General features: G+C 46.0%; 1 protein-coding gene across 4 annotated transcripts in view; it reads left to right on the plus strand.

Moving 5' to 3' along the window:
• GAB2 (GRB2 associated binding protein 2) overlaps window positions 1–20,407 on the plus strand; it is a 93,458-nt gene that overhangs the window by 55,954 nt on the left and 17,097 nt on the right. For all 4 annotated transcript variants that reach the window (XM_071432921.1, XM_071432920.1, XM_071432923.1 and 1 more), the window contains exon 3: window positions 20,008–20,248. In XM_071432921.1, coding sequence (XP_071289022.1) covers window positions 20,008–20,248 — 241 coding nt within the window. The remainder of the gene's footprint in view (window positions 1–20,007; window positions 20,249–20,407) is intronic.

Consider the following 20,407-nt stretch of genomic DNA (forward strand, 5'->3'; position numbering starts at 1 on the left):
TTTCCATTTGCAGCTCAACGGGCGAGTGTAAATTTTCTGTCACTTGGCTTTCACATTAGTCCTTCATGTTCTGTCTAGACAGGGGGACTCTCAGGATTAAGGAGGCTGGACTTTAGGGCGGTTTAATGTCATGCTATGGCTCACTGCTGGTTTGCTGATCTCCAGCTGCATTATACATCTGGTTCAGCGGAAGGAAGCTCGTTTCAGCCTCAGGGGCCTGAATGTCAGTGAAGCAGAGGGTCCTGCCGGCTGTCCCAAGGAGCAGCTGCTCAGCAAAGCTGCCCTGGTGGCTTTGTTCCCTGCCCCGACCTGAAAATAATTGCAGAGCAGCACGATTACATCTGCCAGGAGAAGGGAAATTAAATTGATTCTAAAGTGTTTACCCAGACTGTGGCAAAGCTCTTTGTTTCTCTTAACACCTATTTACTTTGAGAGCTAATTACAATTTTTGAACAAGCAGAGCCTCACAGGATCCCAGCTCCTCTGCGTGTCTGAGGAAACCAACCATGCTCAAGGAAAGTAGATTTGTTCCTGTGTCAGTGCTGCCTTTACACTGCAGTTTGCACTGCTGCCACCTTGAGTGTTCCAAGTACAGTGGGGGGAGACCAGCCAGGGACCCTGGGCCACAGGCTACATGAGAAAGGCCAGCACGTGGGTATTTCAAACCATCAGCATTTTCCCTGCCCTAGTGGGCAGGCAGCCAGGGCTCAGCTGTGAACTGGATTTTCTCATATGCTTTGTTTGTTGAAGTTAAAAAAATACCAAATCCCACTAAACATATCTCATGTACCATTAACCCTTTCTGAAGCTGATGCTTCAGCCAAAACCCCTCCTTGTCCCATCTCCAGTTATGACAGAGGTGCAGCTACAGCAGCCTGTAGTTTAATTTCTCATGAACCAGTGTGTGTGCTCCTGCAGTGAGCATGTCCCTGCAGGGGCCCTGTGCAAGTTATTTTAGTTATTTTGAAGGAGTCAGTACCTTTATTAACTTTATGTCAATTTACTGTGCCACCCTGGGTGGCACGCTGGAGCTCCTCTTCTACCTTCTCCATGGAAAAGGGGCTCTTTCAGGGGCTTGGATTTGTGGGTGCTGACCAGACATGGGTGGGAGTTTAAAAGCTTATTCATGCACGTCATTAATGCCCCTGTGCTAGAGTTTTAACCCAGACATGAAACCAGAGAAGGGAATATTTGTGTTTAAGTAAATGTCCTTGTTTTGATCTGAAAGCTCCCTCCACTTGGAGAGTGTGAGGAAGGCGTGGGAAAAGGATGGCACTGGGTTCCTGCCCTGATGGGTTGTGTCTGGCAGCAGTAGCCCTCCCACCCAGTCCAGGCATGTTATTTTTTTTTTTTTTTTTTTTTTTTTTTTTTTTTTTTTTTTTTTTTTTTTTTTTTTGGTCCATCTGGGACTTAATTTCTTTTATTTATTTCTCTACTTTGCTCCAGGGCAGTTCTGGGTTCTGGCTAAGTCCCCACTCCATCTCCAAGGCGTGGTGTTGGTATTTTACATCATGACAGGGAGCAATCCCAGCAATATCTCGCTGAACATAGGTCAGGGCTGAGCATTAAAGTTTAATGGAGATGCATCTCTCCTTCCTCCTTCAACTCAGACATGCTCATTCTAGCAGTTTAGTGGATCAGCCTCTGGATACCACTCACTTTCTGCTCACACTGGTGAGATCTGCACCCCACATGCCTGGGTGTCTTTGGCTTGGTTCTGCCCCAGACCCTCCACCAGTTGCCCCATTCCAGCCCATGAGAGCAAATTTATTGCTCTCACTTGACTTGCTTTGGCTGGGGGTCCCACATGGGCCACAGGCTGGTTGCCCCCAGCCTGCTGCCTGCAAGTCTGTGTTTCGAGCCCATCTGGCTGCTCTTGCACGCTCCTCACTTCTCTCCCCAAAGCATGTTTGTCCTAGAAACAGGCCAGTGATACCTCCAGCCCCACTGATTCCTTGCAGCCAGGTTTGCCTGAGTGTTTGCCCAACAAAGGGAGCTTAAGATGGACCAGAGAAGAAAACAACAGAGACACCCCTGAAGACTTGCTGGGAGGACAGAAGCTGCCCAAAACTCAGTGAAGAGGCTGTGGGCTGCAAGACTAGAGTAAAACCATGTTTGAACATTGTATACCACCCACCTCTCCCAAACACTCCCAAGTCAGCAGTGTTTCTCATCCCTGCGTGCAGGAGCAGGGCACCAGGGAGCACATGCAAGGTGACAGTTCCTGCATTCCTGCCACCACTGCCTCTCCCTTGGCCAGGAAGAACCAAAGCAGAGGGGAAATACACAAGACCAGGTACTTCCTTGCTATAGTGCCTAGCACATGCCTCCTTCCTTCCCTGCTTGTGCCATGGAGGAGTTACAAGCCCAGAGCCCAGCCAGGGACTGTGCAGAGGCTGAGGAATGTGGGTGAGAAATGGGGACAAGGAGGGATATGTGGGGGTGGCCTTGTGTCCCTGACAGCACCCAGGCCCTGCTGTGTGTTGTTTTGGGATTTGCAGGCAGCACTGCCACCTAAGGGCAAGGGAGCAGGCAGCCCCTTGTGGAGCCTTGTGCCCTCATGACCTCCTAGAATTATAGAATGCTTTGGGTTGGAGGTGACCTTAAAGATCATCCAGTTCCAACCCCTCACCATGGGCAGGGATACCTTCCACCGGACCAGGTTGCTCTAAGCCCCATCCAGCCTGGCTTGGAACACTTCCAGGGATGGGACAGCCACAGCTTCTCTGTGTAACCTGTGCCAGTGCCTCACCACCCTCACAGGAAAGAATTTCTTCCTAATATATAATTTAAACCTGCCCCCTGTCAGTTTAAATTTATTCCCCCTTGTACCACTTGACTTTTTAACTTCTGTTGTCATAAGTCAATTGGTCTTGACTCCATCTTTAAGCCCTGGTATGAGTTGTACTTGGCTGTCAGCTCACATGGAGGCCAGTCTGTCCCTTCAGACATTACAACAAGAGTATGTTTGAGTTGAGCTTGACCATGGGATGGACAGGGCATATCTGGTTGGATTCTCTCCAGATATTTCACCTTCCTATGTTTGTTCACCTACCCAAAGACCTAATATCCCCTGCCTCATTTGGAGATAGCTTGTGTTGGGATAGGAATGTGGAGCCTTGAGCACTGTACTCTGACCTGCTGTCCCACCATACATACAGATGCAGCCTTTTCCTCAGTGTTCCCATCAATACTTTCAGCACTCAGTGTCAAGGAACTCCTTCTTTTAAAATACCTATGTCACATCTAGATCCACTGGTTGCACTTTAATACATTTAGATCAGACCCCCCTCATCCTTTTCTTCCATGTTCTGTGTTCCTAACAAGGGGAACAGCTGTGGCTGCAGATTTTCTCTGGAGGCCAAATACAGATGTCATATCTCAGCCCCAGATTTGACCCAGCCTTGCTGGAATAGGTGGGGGAGACCTGGTGGCCCAAACTTACTTTGCACCAGGCCCATGGTTAAACTTCAGGTGCATACAAGCACCTTCTTGCCAATGTCACAGTTCATTCCTTAGCCTTCCTGCCACTTTAAATTTGTTCCAAACTTCCCTGACCCTGGTTTTCCTGATCCACAAACAGCAAGTTATTTTAAGATCTGACACTGTTCAGCTTTTATTTCTGTGTAAACAATACCGGAGATGGAGTGGTATTGGCACAAAGGAGCAGCTTGAGAGCAGTTAACTGCCTGCTGTCTTTTTCCCCCTTTTTTCCCTCCTTCCTTCTGGAGATAAGCTAGTTGTGGTACTGATGAGTCTGCTGAAGAGCAGAGTGCCAATAATGACCTGGAATTTGCTTCCTAGAGGACAGAAACAGGGGGAGATCCTTGGTGATCTCTACCAGCTGGTCAGGGTGTCCTTGCTGTGATTCCCCTGGCAGTTTGGAGAGGGAACTGATGCCGCTAAGAGTGAGACATGTTTGGGTGGTTGTAGTCTGTCCACTTCTTGAGAGAAAATGAAAAAATATGTCTAGAATGAGGCTAGTCATTTGCACTCTGAAAGTGGCCATTTCTTTCCCTTGGTTCTCCAAGGAAGTAGGACTGATGAGATCAGGTGTCCACTTTCTACTAAAACTCATCCCACCTGTGTCAGGATTGCTATCAAGGCCTTTGCTATCAGGCTGGATCTTCAGTGATTTCATTTTCATAATTTCATTTACACCAGACAACGAGCAACCCCTGCTATTCTTCCATACCTTATTCCTCGTGCTGTACTCTGTTCTTCAGCATGCTGCCTTCCCAGGAACATTGCAGGACCAGAGTCAAACCACAACTGCAGACCACCACTGCACTGCCGTGGTGGTCACTGTCCTTGATACCAAGAGGAAGAAGAGGAAGTTTCCTGCCCATATAGGTGCCAAGAAAAGGACTGAGGCCAGGATGTAGAAGGTTTTAGCAAGGGAAAGGGTCTTAAGATATCTACATGATTAGAAAACCAAGCCTCTGGCTTCAGGGCATCTGATGTAATCAAGTCTCTGACATCTGCGATGCTTGGAGCAAGGCTTTCTTCACAGTTTAGGTTTTGGAAATTTAGGAATTTTTAGCATTTTCTTACTTAGATGTTTTTATTGTGACTGTGGACATTTTGAAGAGGCAGGACTGAAAAAAATCCAGAAGATATGTGAGCCTTGTGTTTGCAAACCCAAAACTCTGCCATCCCAGAGAGTCCATTGGAAGATGAGTATTTGTTGAGCCTCCTTTGACCATACCCAGCACTGATGGGAACTGGCAGAGGATGCAGCTGTTTGTGGGAGCACAAGGTTTATAGGCAAAAAATGCTCCTATCTCGCTGCAAATAATAAAACCATCAACCAGCAATAAAAAAAATTTATGCTCAGCTTTCAAAAAGGACCAACAGTCAAAATACTCCAGCTCTTCTTGACTGTTTCCCAGCTGGCGCCCAGCTCAAGGGTATCCAACTGGCCTCTTCTGAAGATAAATACAGAGCTGGAGGACTGGGGCCTTTGGGGAAAATCCTGCCCTTTCCTGGCCAAAGTCCCACTGGTTTAGCTGAGCTGAGGCTGGGATTTGAGCTGGGAGAGAAGGAAGAAATGTGAAGTTCAAGAGGTTTGAGCTTTTTTTAGCCCTAAAAGCATTGCCCAGCCTTTCCAGCACAGGTTTCCTAGCAGAGATTGACAAGCTGAGTTCACATCTCAGCCCTGGGCAGGGCTGTCTCCTGGCCTGGCACCCAGAATCAGAAACCCATTTAACATAATTCCTTGTTTTGTTATTGGCTTATAAGGCTATGAGCCCTGTCAGATGAGCTCTGTTAGTTTAATGGGCACAGAGGAATTTTTAGGGTGACTTACTGACCGTGGAAAAATGAGCGCGGCAGACGGTATCAGCAGTGCATCAAAAAACAAAACCATGCAGAGCCCTTGGAAACAAAAACAGCTGATGGACTTGGAGTGAAGTGACACTGTCTGAGCAGAACTGAGGGAGACAGGGAGGGAGAGAGGCATTTTTGGGTGTCAGCCAACTAAGAAGAAACTCACAGCCACATTCGCCTGCATTTATATTTCCCAGAGGGGTCTTGGGACTGTTGTAGCCCATGTGCCCCAGTCATGCACTTTGGGATTCATGGAGCTGCCATGAATCTGTCTGCAGAGTTTCTCAGGCATCAGGGCAGGACACAGATCCACAGGTGATGCCCAATATGTAGGAACCAGGCTGGAAAATGCAATGGACAGAGAACCCCAAAATGCAAGTGCAAGCAGGCTGGACAAGGGGAAAAAAATCACTTTTGCAAAGGATAATTTTCTGGCAGTTTTTCACAATGTGGCATTTTTTCCCCCCATGTAAATGTATTTCCCTGTTTCTTCCCTCCATACATTTCCCATTGTTCCTTCCAAAGCTTTGAGAGGGACATGGTCTTATATGTCCTGCACACTGCTTTGTAAAACCTGATAAAAGCCAGGACAGATTTAGACTCTAATTTCCCAAACCCCAATGCCTGTTTGTTTGCTGGTTTGTATTGCTTTGTATTTCCAATTAAAACCAAGCCTGAGCAACGGGAAAGCTTTCTAAAGCCTTTAAAGCCTCCAAGTGAAGGCACATGGAGCAGGAAGGAGACATGAAGCTGTCGATTCCTGTGAACTTTCCATGACACCACTCAGGGTTTGTTTTCGGACTGATTCTTATTTATGAATGCCGTAGCATTTATTACTGATTTTATCTGTAAAGATAGCATTTCTTCCCTAGACAGTTTCTATGCCTCAGTTATAATTACTGCCTGCTCCTCAAACATACTTTTGATTTATTTATTGTGGTACAATACCAGAGCTGTAATACTGGCAATTACTTTGGGCTGTGGGGCTTACACCTGATCCAGGGATGCCCTCATTCCATGTCCCAGCTCCCTCCAGGAAGGCTGAGAGCATCTCTAAGGGTCCATCACAGAGTAGATGTAGCCAAGAAGCATGCCTTCTGCTGTGCCAGGTGCTGCACAAGCTCTGAGCAGACAGGCAGCCTCTGCTTGAAAGGATTCATCACTAGGGCACAGTACAGATGTGTTTGGTGCATCTTTCTTCCTGCCTGTAGCCATTTGCTGCCAGAGGCACATCAGGGATGGTGTCTGTTCTCTCCAAGCTGGGAATGGTATTTAAAAGGACACTTGGCCACAGCTCATGAAAAATGTGCTTAAAAATGAGACTGTCCATGAAAATTAGATACTCTTTATCTCTTCTGTTCCCCACTTGCCCACAGTCAAATGCTTCTCTGTGGAATTCAGACACAGAAGGGAGTTACAGTTTCCATAAGATATCCAAGGACCATCTTTGCCATTTTTCCATGCTTACAATCACTTTAAGCCACAGAGGATGAAGCAAGTACTTAAAGCTGTGTGAAAAAAGAAGTCCAGCCCCACAAGAAAGCAAACAAAGTCCACCAACCTGAGTCTTCATCCTTGGAGATACTCAAAACCTGTCTGAACACAGTCCTGACCTGCTGTAGCTGCCCCTGCACCCCTCTGGGTAAAAAAACTTTTTCCTAATATCCAACCTAAACCTCATATCAAACACTTACTGAGCATGTAGCTTCCTTTCATACTTACTTGTCACATGCTGAGGAATGTGACTGCTTTGCCCCTTTGATTGATTGCCACCCTTTATATCTGTTTATTAAAATAGAAAATAACATTTCACCTCAAAAATTTCATCATGTGCTCTCTCAGTTCCACATGACCTAATCCCATCCCAGCCAGCACAGCTGCTTGTGCCAAGTTTTGGTGTGATTACCTCCCATCATTCCACTGCCAAACTGTCCCTGTGCTTGTGCGCCGTTGCTTTTGAAAGTAAGCTGGAGTGGAGTGACTCATTGCAATTGCTTTTTTTTTTTCCATAACTGACAATGAATCCTCTTTTTGAAGTGTTGGGCAGGTGTCTGGGCACTCGAAAATACTTCATCACCTGTAAAAGTGTTGTGAACGGCTCTTGGGATGCCTGTGGCTCCATCCTCACCTTCATCTCATGGCTGATCACCTGCCCTGCCAAGCACCACCTTGTTTGACATTGCTGTGTGTGTAAACCCTCCCCTCAAGCCCATGTGTGCTCTGCACAGACTGAACCTTGATGGAAAGCCTTTACGATGATAATTATTTTTGCTGGCTTGCCCTGATGGTTCATATTGCTCTCCAGTGAGTCATGATGAAGTCTTTCAAATACCCGCTTGAAATCCATAAATTCTGAGATGAATCTTTCTGCTACTTGATGGTTGCTTTGATGATTAGTTTTAGGGTCAAAACCTGGTCAACACATGGTCTTCCAGCTGAAAACAAAAAGGGAGCTTATAAAAAAAAGGGAGAGTGACTTTTTACATGGGCAGATAGGGATAGGACAAAGGGGAACAGTTTTAAAGGGGAGAGAGTTAGGCTACATGTTATGAGGAAATTCTTTACTTGAGGGTGGTAAAGCACTGGCACAGGTTCCTCAGAGAAGCTGTGGATACCCACATCGTTTAAAGCCAGGTTGGATGGGACTCTGAGCAACCTGGTCTAGTGGAAGGTGTCCCTGCCCATGGTGTGGAGTTGGAATTACATGGTCTTTAAGATCTCTTCCAATCCAAGGCATTCTATGATCCTATGAAAATACTGCTTTCATCTTTGAATAAAACTCCTCATAGAGCAGAAGACTGTTTTTCCCCAGAAAGCACTATGATGTCTCTTAAGTCTTTACTTTTTTTTTTTTTACTTTTTTTTTTTAAGTATCTCAATCCCAGTTTATTGACTCTTGTGGCTTTTCCTCATCCCTGTGATTCTAAGAAAAGGAGGTGGATTTGTGATTTTCATTTGAAGCTCATTCATGCTTTTACATCTTTATTACAGTTTTTTAATACTGTTAGATCTCCTCTTTGGCATCACCATAACCCCTTCTGAGCACCTGAGATCCTGTTGTTTTTTCTGTTATGCTCCAGAAACTCACTTCCACTGTTCCTTCTACCTGTAAGAAGAACTCAAGAGTACAGGCTCAGAAATGCTTTGAGTTTCTTTGGCACAATGTTGGAATGACCACCCTGTCCTCTTCCCTCCAGTAACATTTTTATGGAGATAAAGCCATGCTGTCCAAGTCCTGGGCAAACAGAGCTTTGTGTACTAAAAGATCCACTCTCATCTCAGTGATGAGAAGACATGCTACTGGTCTGGTGTCTTGTGGCCCCATCTGAAGGGAAGGCCAACCCTGTGTTCACAGAGCTGTATGATGCAGTGGTTTGTTTTACAGATAAAGTGACTCAAAGAATTAGTACTGCCATGACTCCAAGAATGCCCTCCATCATATTAGATAAGTTAAAATATTTGCTTTAATAAGGTTTATGAGTGATGAGGTGATGCACAAATGGGTTTTCCCTGTGAGTGCATTGCTGCATGAGTGGTCCCTGTGATGTTCTCGGATGTCTCCAGAGCAGTTGGAGTTGGGAGGTTGCAGGGTTGCAGCAGGCTGGCTTCTAGTCTGGTCTGGTCCCAGTAGTCCCTGCATTCCTGTGGTTGTAGCCAAAAGCCATTATATCTTGGCTTATTCTTCCCTGAATCTCTGAAGAAAAATGGGTTTAATGTACTGTCTATTTGTCACCCTTCCACTTTTCATCCCGTAGATGAAGGATGAAGATGGATCTCACCCAGATCTATCTCAGCAGCCAAATACACTAAGTTCAGACATGTGTCACATCAGTAATTAAAATCAAAAATTAAATAAATCCCATTCCTGTGAGGAAGAATGAGTGCTCAGAAGTTGCCTGTGTGGAGTCAGAGCAATCTGGGGAAATGCTGTCCTTGCAGCAATTGAAGCAGGTGACAAGCCCAAAACAAACTCCCTTTCAAAGGCAGTGAAAATTCAGCATCTTCGTTTTCACTCCCTCTGGTATTCATTTTCATACTCTTTCAGTGTCAATTTTGATTCACACCTTTTCATTCTGAATTTGAATGAATTTCAGGAAAAAACAAGAATTGCACTTTCACATTTAAAAAGCACATCATGATGATTTTCAGTCGAAGAGGGGCAGTCTGCCCCCAAAAATGATCCACTCTGATGAGAATAAATTGAAATACCTTGACCTTCTCCCCTTTTACTTAAAATTCACTTTTATTCTCTGAAGGTTTCTTGTAATTTCTGGCTTCAAATGATCCCTTGGCAAGCTCCTATTTTGATTAAATGGCATTTTCCAGCTGCAGGATGTCAGAAGATTTTCAGCTGGCCCTAAGCCAAGCGTGAAGCACCGGACAAGGCTCCGGGCAAGAAGATGTGGATTTTGCTCTGGATGCTGGTTCCAGCTGTGGTGGGTGCACGGATGGGTGAGCTGCAAGGGGGATAATGTCATCTGGTGCTTTTGGCTTTTAAGAATGAGCCTACCACACTGTGAGCTGGTTTGAGCAAGGAAGAGGAGGTGAGGAAATGCTGAGTAAGGCCATGGGATGGTTCCCAACCCATGAGCAAGAATCAGAGCAGGAATGGTTTGCTCTGGTCTTTGGATGCCGGTGGATGTTTTGTACCTGAGTCAGGCGATGAATGCCAAAATCCAAAACTGTAACCGTGAAGGAGATTGTGATAAATCTGCCTTACCTGAGTCTCCTGAGGACCAAGCTATACATTACGCTCCATTGCTCCAGTAAACGCAGCTCTGCTGCTGCTGTGTGTTAAAAATAACCACAAAACCAGCCCATGCTTTAGTGCACAGGGTTCAAACAGCAACATCCATGCTGGGAGTTTGCTCTGCTTCTCGGTTCAGAAATATCCAGCGGGGAGAGACTTGCTTGTGCATGACCAGACGTGACAGGGAGATGGAGGGTGTCCAGGTGGAAACACTCATGCACAGGGAAAAGAAGAACAAGAACTTAAGATGGAGCTGAACTGATAGTGACCAAAGTCTATCAGGATGTTAAGCCCAGTGGGATTGAGGACTCCAGCCCAGTCTGCATCTCCTTTTGCCACCCTCAGCTCTTTCTTGGGGTGGTCCCATGGGGACACAAGCCATGGTGGATGGGGAATGTGGGGACAGGGACACTACTGGAACTGACCCTAACACAAAATCACTTGTGGGAGGAGCTGCCAGCCCTGCGTTTCTGAGTGCAAATACTGCTCCAGAGTATTGCACTGCTTTCAACCCACGCCATTTCTTGCCTTTGGCACAAGCTGTGCTCCCCGGTCCCTGCCAAACCAGTACAGATGTTTAACACCCACCAGAACCCAGATAATTACAAGCAGAATCGAAAGACTGGTCAGAGTTGTTTTCTTTTAATTGCCTGAACTCCCAGCCGTTCTCAAGCGAGATGCTTCCCACTTTCTGACATTGCTTTCAAAGACATTTTTGTGGGACACATTGCTAATACTCTTTTTATGATTAGGGAAATGTCTAGAAGCCCCGGCCAGGATGAAGATCACACCATGCCTGCTGATGTAATGGTTACCACAGAGTGAAACAAGTGCAGGAAAGACGAGTACAGCATCTGGGAAAACACTTTCCTGGGAAATTAGGGCTAATTTCTAACCAGCAGCCTTTCAGCCATGGCATTGCAAAGCTCAGCTCATTTTCAAATGGGTTTGGGTAGTCTTTTCAATGGAACAGAACCATGTGATCAGCTGGTGGGCACAGATCAGAGGATGCTGCAAGTCCTTTACATCCTAGATCCTCATGGGAGACAGTGCTTACCATGGAGAAATTGTGAGCAGCTGAGATAAAGGAAGCAGCAGCATTTCCTGTTGTAACAGAGGGAAACCAATAACAAACACTTTCTTCCTGGTCTGTGCTTGTACAACCCTGAGATACAGGAGTGTGGCCTGTGATGAGAAGCTTGGTTCTCTCAGATCAGTTGCAAGCAGCCAGGTTTGAGTTTAACAGACAAGAACTGATTCAGGATCCATGAAAACAGTTGTCACATGTGTCTGCCCTGAGGCCACTCAGAAAGAATCCGTGGGGAGGAGGACCAAGAAAAGCTTCTCAGGGTTCACTCTACATGAGCCACATCATGTCTTCTCATCTTTTTTCCATCAGGATGCTTTGAGGTCCTCCTGGATGTGCAGGTGAATTTTGTCCTTGCATTTGTCATTGCTTGGCTGTTTGGGAAGGAACTGACCAGATCAAGCCCACCAACCCTGGTGGGATCAGGCTGTTTTCATGGCTCTCCCCGCAATCCCTGATGCAAAATTCCTTGTCCATCATGCTCAGACATGAAAATTTCCATCCGACATTATTCCAGTTCATTTCTGGTTGCTGTGGAGACCAATTTAAATGAAACTCTAGTATTTTGAAAGAGAATATTAGTCTAAGTCATTTGCCATGCAAGGTCCCATGCTAATAGCATTAGCATATTATTTGATTATGGTGATGTGTAGGGAATAAATTCCAAGTCCTTTTGCAATCATTGCATCTTAAAAGAAGAGGAAGAGAAAAACCTCTGGGTTTTAACTGATACTGAAGACCTTTACTGCATGTGAACTCCTGATTTCTGAATGCATAAAGCTTTGGGGGTCACAGGCATTTTTAACCTCATGGCAATGTGAATAGCTTGCTGGAAAGGACCTTTTCTTTCTCTGCTTCCACTGAGCACTGTTAATAGACAGTCTAATGGGCAGGACTCGGGTTTTTAATGATGGGCAGAAAAATCCAGGATGCCTTTTTGAGCTGTCTGTATTTTTCCTGGAGTGCTGGTATTGCAGAACACATCAAGAGAGTAGCTGGGCAAGGTGCAATCCTTCCATTGCTTATACAGATTTTTGCTTCTTGCATTTTACCTTCTAATATCTTAAGAATGGCATCGCCTTCAGGATTTCTTCAGATGATCACAGTATGTGAGCAGAGTATGCCCATGCCCCTAAATACAAAAAAACAAGAATAAGAAAACAAATGAAGAAACAAACACCACATGGAAATCCATTGCAGATAGGCTTGTTTTGAGAGAAAAGGCTTCAGAGATGAAAAAAAAAGCTTACTTCCAGCAAGGAAAAAAACCAAACAAGTTTCATTCTCCACCCCAACGAGCATGTTTTCTGGAGCTGGACTGATTTTTGCTTGCATTGACTTCCAAGCTGCTTTGTGGCTGGTTCAGCAACAATATTGTGTCCATGAGGGTTAATGACTTCTGTCTCCTCTCTGGATTTTTGTAGGGCTGGGCATGATGGGCTCACCTGAAGGTGTGTGAGAAATGTGGAGCTCTACTGCAGCCACCTGTCCTCATCTTGACCCCGTACCCCTGCACCGCAGCTCCCACCTCCCTTTCCTTTTAACTCATCAGCTAAAACACTACCCACAGAGCAAAAATAACATCAATCTTATATAGAGGAGAGAAAAACAGAGTCAAACTCCTTCAGTTAGGTCGTATGCATGAGTGCAAATGCACCCTTGAAGAAGGGGACTCTGAGAGGAGAAATTTGGGGTGCTCTTTTTTTCCCAAGCTTTGCCTTGCTGAGCAATGGTAGAGCAGACCCATAACAGTGTTGCTGTTTTATTGACTCCCTGACAAACTGGGAGTTGTAATGTTTCTTCCCCCAAGGTAAGGTGAGATCGAAATAAATGACTTCTGTAAAGAGCCGGGAATGGCAGTTCTTCTATAATACAAAGTGCAAATATTTGGGCCTCTTGTGCTCTGCCTTGAATAGAAATGGTCCTAAATCATGCATAAGTAAAATGGGTTCACATTTTCTCCTAGTGAAAGTTTTTCTCTGCTCTCCTGGAACATTAAAGACCTCCACTCCCACTGTCTATAAAAAGGGCTATAAAATTTAAAGTGGGCTGTTAAGAAGCCCTGTCAGGGATTAGACCGGGATTCATTCTTTCTGCTCCATCCCTGCTAAGTGAGGCATGCACTCGGGTTTGTTCAGGCAACGAGAGGTTCCCCCACATACTGCTTGCAGTGAATGATAAGAGGACAAGGAAAAATTTGTTCAGGACCTAAAAGTAAGTTTTTCCTGGGCAAGTGGAAGTCAGTGGTTCATCAGCTTCTGGACTTTTTGATGACGTGTTGGACTGCAGTGCTTGGGTGAGACTGCTCTAGTGTGATTTCCAAGGGAAAACTGGGTTAGGAGGTGCCAAAATCATTAGTCATCATCATAAATAGTAAAAACCAATTATAATAACCAATAATAATATCCAGTGCAATCCTCCAAAACAGGATGCCAGAGCTTCATGTCACACAGTAAGAGAGCTGGTTTGATCCTGGGCCATCATGAGCCTGCCTCTGGGGGAAAAAAACCCTTTTCTCATATAAATGTGTCATCTCTTTCTATACCTCTTCGTTTTCAACAGCTTCAACCCTGTCCTGCAGCACTGGCCTCCACAGGCTGCTTGTAGCTCCAAACAGACTTGCTAAGGATGTCCCTGGCATCTGCCAGAATCACATGTGCCACCCACAGACAGAAAGCAGCTAATTCTACACATCCCCATTGCCTTGGGTTTGCCACCTTACATACTTACCCTGACGAAGGCAAAAATACCCACTCTGAGACCACTTTGTGTTTTTTACAGTTACACCACATCATCTTTGCTCTTTCCCTCTGTTCCAGCCTTTTCTTTACACCATTTAATCAGATGGGTTTGGCATCCCCTCAACAGATTGGTTTTGTAATATCAGAAATGATGGTCCATGAAGCAGAGCAAGATGAGGTGAGTTCCATGTAGCAAACAAGGCCCAGCCCAGCCCGTGCTGCCACCCTGGGACTGTCCTTCATCCCTCTCTGTGGGTCACTGTCCCACTCCAGGACTCTCAGATAAGGGTGTCCCACATGGGATGCTCAAGGGCACACATAAGCCACGTTTGTGAGCATCCACCTTCTTCTGCTTTTATCTCAAAGCACTGAAGCCCTTATAACAAAAATAAATAGGTGCACACCAGGAGTCCCAGTCTGGCCAAATATTAGACTTCCAAGTATTGACATGAGTGTTGAGCTCCACCATCAAGTGGCAGATTTGCTCTTCAGATGGTAACTGCCATGTCCAGGACATGTTGATATGAAACAGAGATGGGTTGCTGTCACCAGGAGGTATTTCTCAGGGCAGGGATGGGATTTGGGGCACAGCCTTATCGTGCAGAAGCAAACCTGCGTTCTCGAGGGGGAAGCATTGCATTGTTTCTGTTTCAGTCTCTCTCCCTTCTGCCCCTTCGTCCTTCAAAGAATTGATTACTGTTAAAATAAGTGAGCTATATAATGCTTTGGGGTCAGGTTCCTTTCCCTCTCTTCTCACTCACTCACTCACTCACTCTCCAGCACTGTGATATTTTCCCCTGTTTCCCATGCTTCTCTGAAGCAAATGCTCTCTTACTTTACCAGTATTTTTCAGTTGTTTCATACAAGTGCAAGCACAGCACTGATACTAATGGAGAAAGGCAGTTTATTTATTGTCATCTTTTTCTCACTGTCTCTCCCATAACTCTTTATTGGGTAATTCTCCCGGTCCTGTGTCAAATGCTTCAATAATTGGGAGATTTCACTGTTCTCTATAGAGAAAACCTAAGGAAACTAGCATAGACTAAGTATCATTTAGATGGGTGAAATTGTGTAACTGAAACCATGTCCTCAGCCCTCTGTGCAGCAGGTCCTTGTCTGTAAAGGGGTGATGCTCCTCCTTTCCCTTGGCCAGTCTGTCCTGACCAGTTTCCCAAAGCAAGTGCAAATGAGCATCAGAAACTGGAAAGGAAAAGCTCAAAAGCCCTATGTCACTGTTGTCTCTCTGTTCTTCAGCTCTTGCTGCTGTCGGGGATGAAGCTGTGCCCTGTCTTCACTTTTAGGAAGCTCAACTGTCCCTGATTGGCACCCAAAATTCAGGCAGTGTAAAGAATTGGGGTGCCGTGTCCATGCACACAACTCTCCATTTTGAAGGGGAGGGGAAATTATCCAGATCAGATGCTGTGTCCCACCAACCTGCTGGAGAAAACCTTTAGTGATCTGCCAGTGCATGCTCAGACTGACAGCAGCTTTTCCAAATGCCATCCAACTTGGAGGCAATAGGGAAAGCTCAACAAATAAACCTTCCTCGGGTGCCATGCTCATCCTCATGGCATCCCAGGGCCTCTTGGCAGCACTGTGATGTGTTGACTCATCCACTGGACATGTTGTTTGTTCTCTTCCTGCCAGGAGAAGCATGTGGATGGCTTGTTTTGGTAGGGTTGTTTGTCTTGTTTTACTTATTTCTTGGTATTTGTGCATGAGGAGAGAGCTGGCAACGAAAGTGGGGGTGCAGGGAGATTCCCATGATGAAGGCTCCCCCTCTTTTTGCTAATAAATGATGGAACTGCTCCAAAGGGTGAGGAAGACAATGGTGCATGAGCATGATTTGCTCTGTGCCATCCTGGGGATTATTTGTAGTAGATTTCTACTATTCCCTTGATAAAGAAAGTCTCATTTGCCACAAGTTTTAACTGGCACAAAGTCAGCAGTGTAGTCCGAAGCACTTCGTGGCCAGAGCCGATCTGAGGAGCTTTTACCTGTGGAGCTCTTGGACCAGTCCTTGCCAGTTTGGTGTTGGGGATCATGGGAATTTTGTGCCACCCAGGGTTGCCACACAAGCCTGGCCCCTTTGCTGCAGTCAACAGGAGCACAGGAATTTATCCACAGCATCACGTGAAGATACAGGGAGCTGCAGTCCCAGCCTCTGCCTTCAGGCAGGGAAGGATGACGTTGCGGCTCCGGTGGAAAAGGACATTCAGAGCAACAGTTTCCAAAGGAGGCTGAGTTATTATTTTGTTCAGATAAGCCCAGGAACACTGTGTGAAGCTATGTGCACATAGCAGTAGTTGAGTGCTCTGAGCAAGGGAATTCAGAACTGTCAACAAGGAGGGAATTACCGCTTTGGGGGATTGAAAACATTCATAAAAAATTCCTGGCTCCCAGCCTAGTCCATCCCATTGCTGGCTGTGCTCACGGTTGTGGATTTTTACTTTGAGGACAGTTTTCCAAGTTTTTTTCCTCACTTTGCTGTAACACATGGACAAAAAGATATATCTTAACCTGGACTAGTGAGTTCCAAGCCTTCAGCCAAAGGCCACTGGCATCATGGGGAATTGCAGGGCTGTGCTGGTTTGTCCCCACAGAGCTGCTGCCTTCTTGCAGGGACCAGTGTAACAGCTGCAGCCTGAGCCCAGCAAGATGTACTTGTGTAAATCATGCTGCTGACATTGGATTTTAACTTGTGGGCGTCCAACACTGCCTTTTCCAGACCGTGAGAGCCCAATTCCCCAAACTCAGAGGAGAACTGGCCAGGAAACATGGGGTTAAGATGACACTTCCCACATGGCCCTACTACATAACCTTAACTCTGTCCCCCCTGGGACTGGCAGTAGGAACTGCACAGGATCTTATCCCTTCTTGGCTGTACTTGATACATTCCCTCAGCATAAACTCAAGATACCAACATGAAGCCAAAGGATTAGAGGGTTACGTCTACGCTGTTAAATGATGGAGGGGCCTGGGTTTATCCATGGCCCCAAGGTGGATGGCCATGAGGGATTGAGAATCATCATTCTTTTTGGCTTGTGGAGAGCTCGAGTTGAGTATCTTTGGTCATGATGCGGCTGGGACTGCTGCCTGGAGGCATCCAGACAGGATCCCATGGATTCTCTGAGAGCACTGCAGGGATGTGGGAAAGGAGTGTTTGTCCTCATTGCTTAGCAGCTGTGTGCTGCAGCATGGCAAGCTGAAGTGGCTTTGGGATCTCTGTCTCGTATTCATCCTCTGTGCCTTACCCTCATGGGGATCTGTCTGCGTTTAACTTGATGTGGTGTCCTGATTTTTCCCTTGGTGTGTGCTAGTCTTCAAATACTATTTTTCTGCCATGATTTCCTTTCTTGCCCCCTTTCCTGCCCTCCAGCAGGACCTGCTGTCAGCGTGTGACCTGAACACATGAGCTGTCCTTTATTCTGGTGCCAAAAAACCCCACAACATAAAAAATCCAGACCAATCTTGGCAGTCTCCTTCAACAGGATTTATCTTCCCAGCCCTTGCAATACCCTCCCAGCCCTGCAAAGCAATCCATCTCTCACCTACTATTACGGAGTTCGTCTCACAGACCTAATGGAGTACGTGAGTCCTGAATTGGCTCCCACTAATGCTCTCAGTGGCCGGGTCGCTGTGGGAAGCAAGCTGGGAATTCATTTTGAAAATCGATGAGGATGCCAATAGAGCGGCTTTCCCCAGGGAAGTGACATGCTTTTACCAGACATTGCCTCCTGCCCCCCTTCATCCTCCATTTTCATTTATGTGGTTGGAGTAACTGTGGAGTAATTCATCCTAATTTCAATGAGTGCATCTTTTGCACTGTGTTCTCCAGTTTCCCCAAACCAGACTGATTTTTGGAGAAAGATTAAGGTCTCCTGGCAGTGCAGAATGCCAGGTCTCCCTGAAGTGTTATCATTTGAAGTTGCTGTGCCCTGGGGTGTTGCTGGGGACTGTCTCCTCTGTGCAGCCCCATCTCTCCCCTCAGGCTGTGTTAGCACAAATAAATCAGTGTTATTTCTAACTCCTGGGTGTATTTTGCCTTGCCATGATATTTTGATGCAATGGCAAGTGCAGAGCCTGCAGGGATAGTGTGAGAGGACAGCTCAGAGCTATTGGAGGGACCCCAATGCTGTGCATTTCCGAGTTGTCCCCAGAGGTGACCTTCATGCTGGGATGGGAGCACAACATCAACCTCTCATCGTCACCATGCCCAAAGAGGCTTGGCCAAAGCACAGTGCCATGGGCAATTCTTGGTGCTGATTCAGGAGGTGGCAAGATGGGGCTGCTGAGGGGCACTTCGGGTACAGCACCCCTATTTTTGATGGCAGTGTGGGTTTGGGATCTCTCATCCTGGTTAATCTCAAAGCACTCAATTTGGAATTTTCATAGCTCTCAAGACTCCTTTTCCAATGGGGATCATTCTGCACTGCTATGGGATAAATATTTAATAAGAATGAGGGTCAAGACACTGTTTTGTCCGGGGACACTGAGATGGCCATTTACTCCCATGAAGAGCCCCAGGGGATCTTTAATGCCCATGCAAAAAACACAAGAATCAGAGTTTTAAGCTGTCATCCCCCACCATTAATGTCAATGTTAAATATCGATCCTTTCTGTGTTTAGCACAAACCAAACAACACAGTCAAGGCAGGCTCTTTGGCTTTTATTAATGTACTTTTTGTGCACTGGGTGAAGTTTGCAGTAACACCAGGGAAAAAATGTAGCAGCTGTGAATGAGCAGCAGACAGATTGATTTTGTATCTTGACATGATTCAGAAGTTGGTGAAAAATCACCCTGCATGGAGCTTCTCCTTGTCTGAGCCACTATAGCCACTTTGTAGAGTGTTTTCTCATTTCTCTGTAGCATAAAGGAGTCAGGTGCAAAATTTTTGGTAGGGTCTGGAATTTGAGGGAAGGAATGGAAAAAAAAGGTTGGTAATCTATAAAAAGTTGCTCATCCCTGTGTTGGAGCATGGATGCCTGAAGTCAAATTTGAAGAGCTGGTGAACATCATGTCAGGGAAACCTGAGATCCATCCCCAAATAGGTTGTGGCTAGAAAATGTGTGGATTTCCCCTTTTTGTTGGGGTTTGGGTTTTTTCTCTGTTTTGTATCAGCACCAAATAAATGTAAATCACACTTACTATATGAAGTGTGACTTCTGCAAACCACAGTGAGTGGTTTTCACATGTCAGGAGTGCATGGATAGTCTTCTGTGTCTGTGGTCTTCTGCAACCAGAGATGGATCAGCATTTCCAAAATATTCTGCAGCTTGTGGGTTTCCTGGGTGTTTTGGTTTTGTTTTGGCTTTTTTGGTTTTGGTTTTGTTTGTTTGTGGTTTTTTATTTTATGGGGATTTACAGCTTGGCTGTAAAAATTCATCTGTGGTTTGAATTAATGAAGCGCACTTATGAGAGGGCTGGAGTAGCTGGGTGATTATTCCTGACTTCTGAGATATTCTCCATTGAAATTAATTTAATATTTTAAAGTCTGTTTCTCCTTGAGCAGGGGGAGTGGGCACTAAGAGTCACATCTTGGGTCTGCATCCCTTTAAATTCACAGAAAACAGCAGCAACTCTCTGGAGGTCACAAAATCAATACAGAATTTGGAAACATGAGACTATTTTTTGTCTTTGCTGTCGTTATGTCCATCTAGATTCCCACCCTATTCCTCAGTTAACCCAAGTGTAAAGGGATAGCAGTGACGCCCTTACACAGAGGGATGGAGGTGACTTGGTCACATCTCACTGCGGTGTGAAAGCTCCTCTCTTTTAGATCGGGTTTAACAACCCACTGAGCTCCCCATGAAATAGGCTGACATCCTGCAGACATCCCAGCAAGCCACTAAGCATGTGACAAAGTATTATAAAATTAGGAAATGTGGTTTATGATAAAATATAATAAATATTTATTTCCGTACATGGTGCCTGTAGTTGCATGTGCTCTGAGTAGAGAAGCTGAGAGGATCCCTTGGAGCCATGAGCCATCCACAGTGACCTCCATAATTCCAGAGCATTTATGAAAGGAAAGCGCTGGGAACACGGGATGTGGGGTAGCTATGTCTGGCACTCACAGGTGTGTTTCCTCCCTGCACAGACACCCTGAGGAGCATTGCCTCCATGAACCACGCCCCGCGCTCCTCCCCAGCCGAGCTCAGCAGCGCCAGCCACCACCTGCTGCGAGAGCGCAAGTCCTCAGCGCCGTCCCACTCCAGCCAGCCCACCCTGTTCACCTTCGACTCGCCTACCAGCCACCTCCAGAGCACCCTGTCTGCCAGTGCCCCCCAGGACTACCTTTTCCTGCACCAGTGTATGAGCAGAAAGTCAGAAAATGCGAGGTATTGTGGCCCATCCACTCGGGAACGGCTGAGGGGAGGGCTGGGTATGAGTGGCTCAACCCACCTCCTTCCTTGGAGGTCTGCAAAACCTATCTGGAGAGAAAGTCCTGCATGATGGTCTCATCTCATCATGGTTGGGAGGAGGTCAGAGTGGTGACC

This window comes from Agelaius tricolor, unplaced genomic scaffold (genome assembly GCF_023055355.1).
Source record: "Agelaius tricolor isolate 1412-34295 unplaced genomic scaffold, bAgeTri1.0.p SCAF_9, whole genome shotgun sequence".
In the NCBI taxonomy this organism is placed as follows: Eukaryota; Metazoa; Chordata; class Aves; order Passeriformes; family Icteridae; genus Agelaius; species Agelaius tricolor.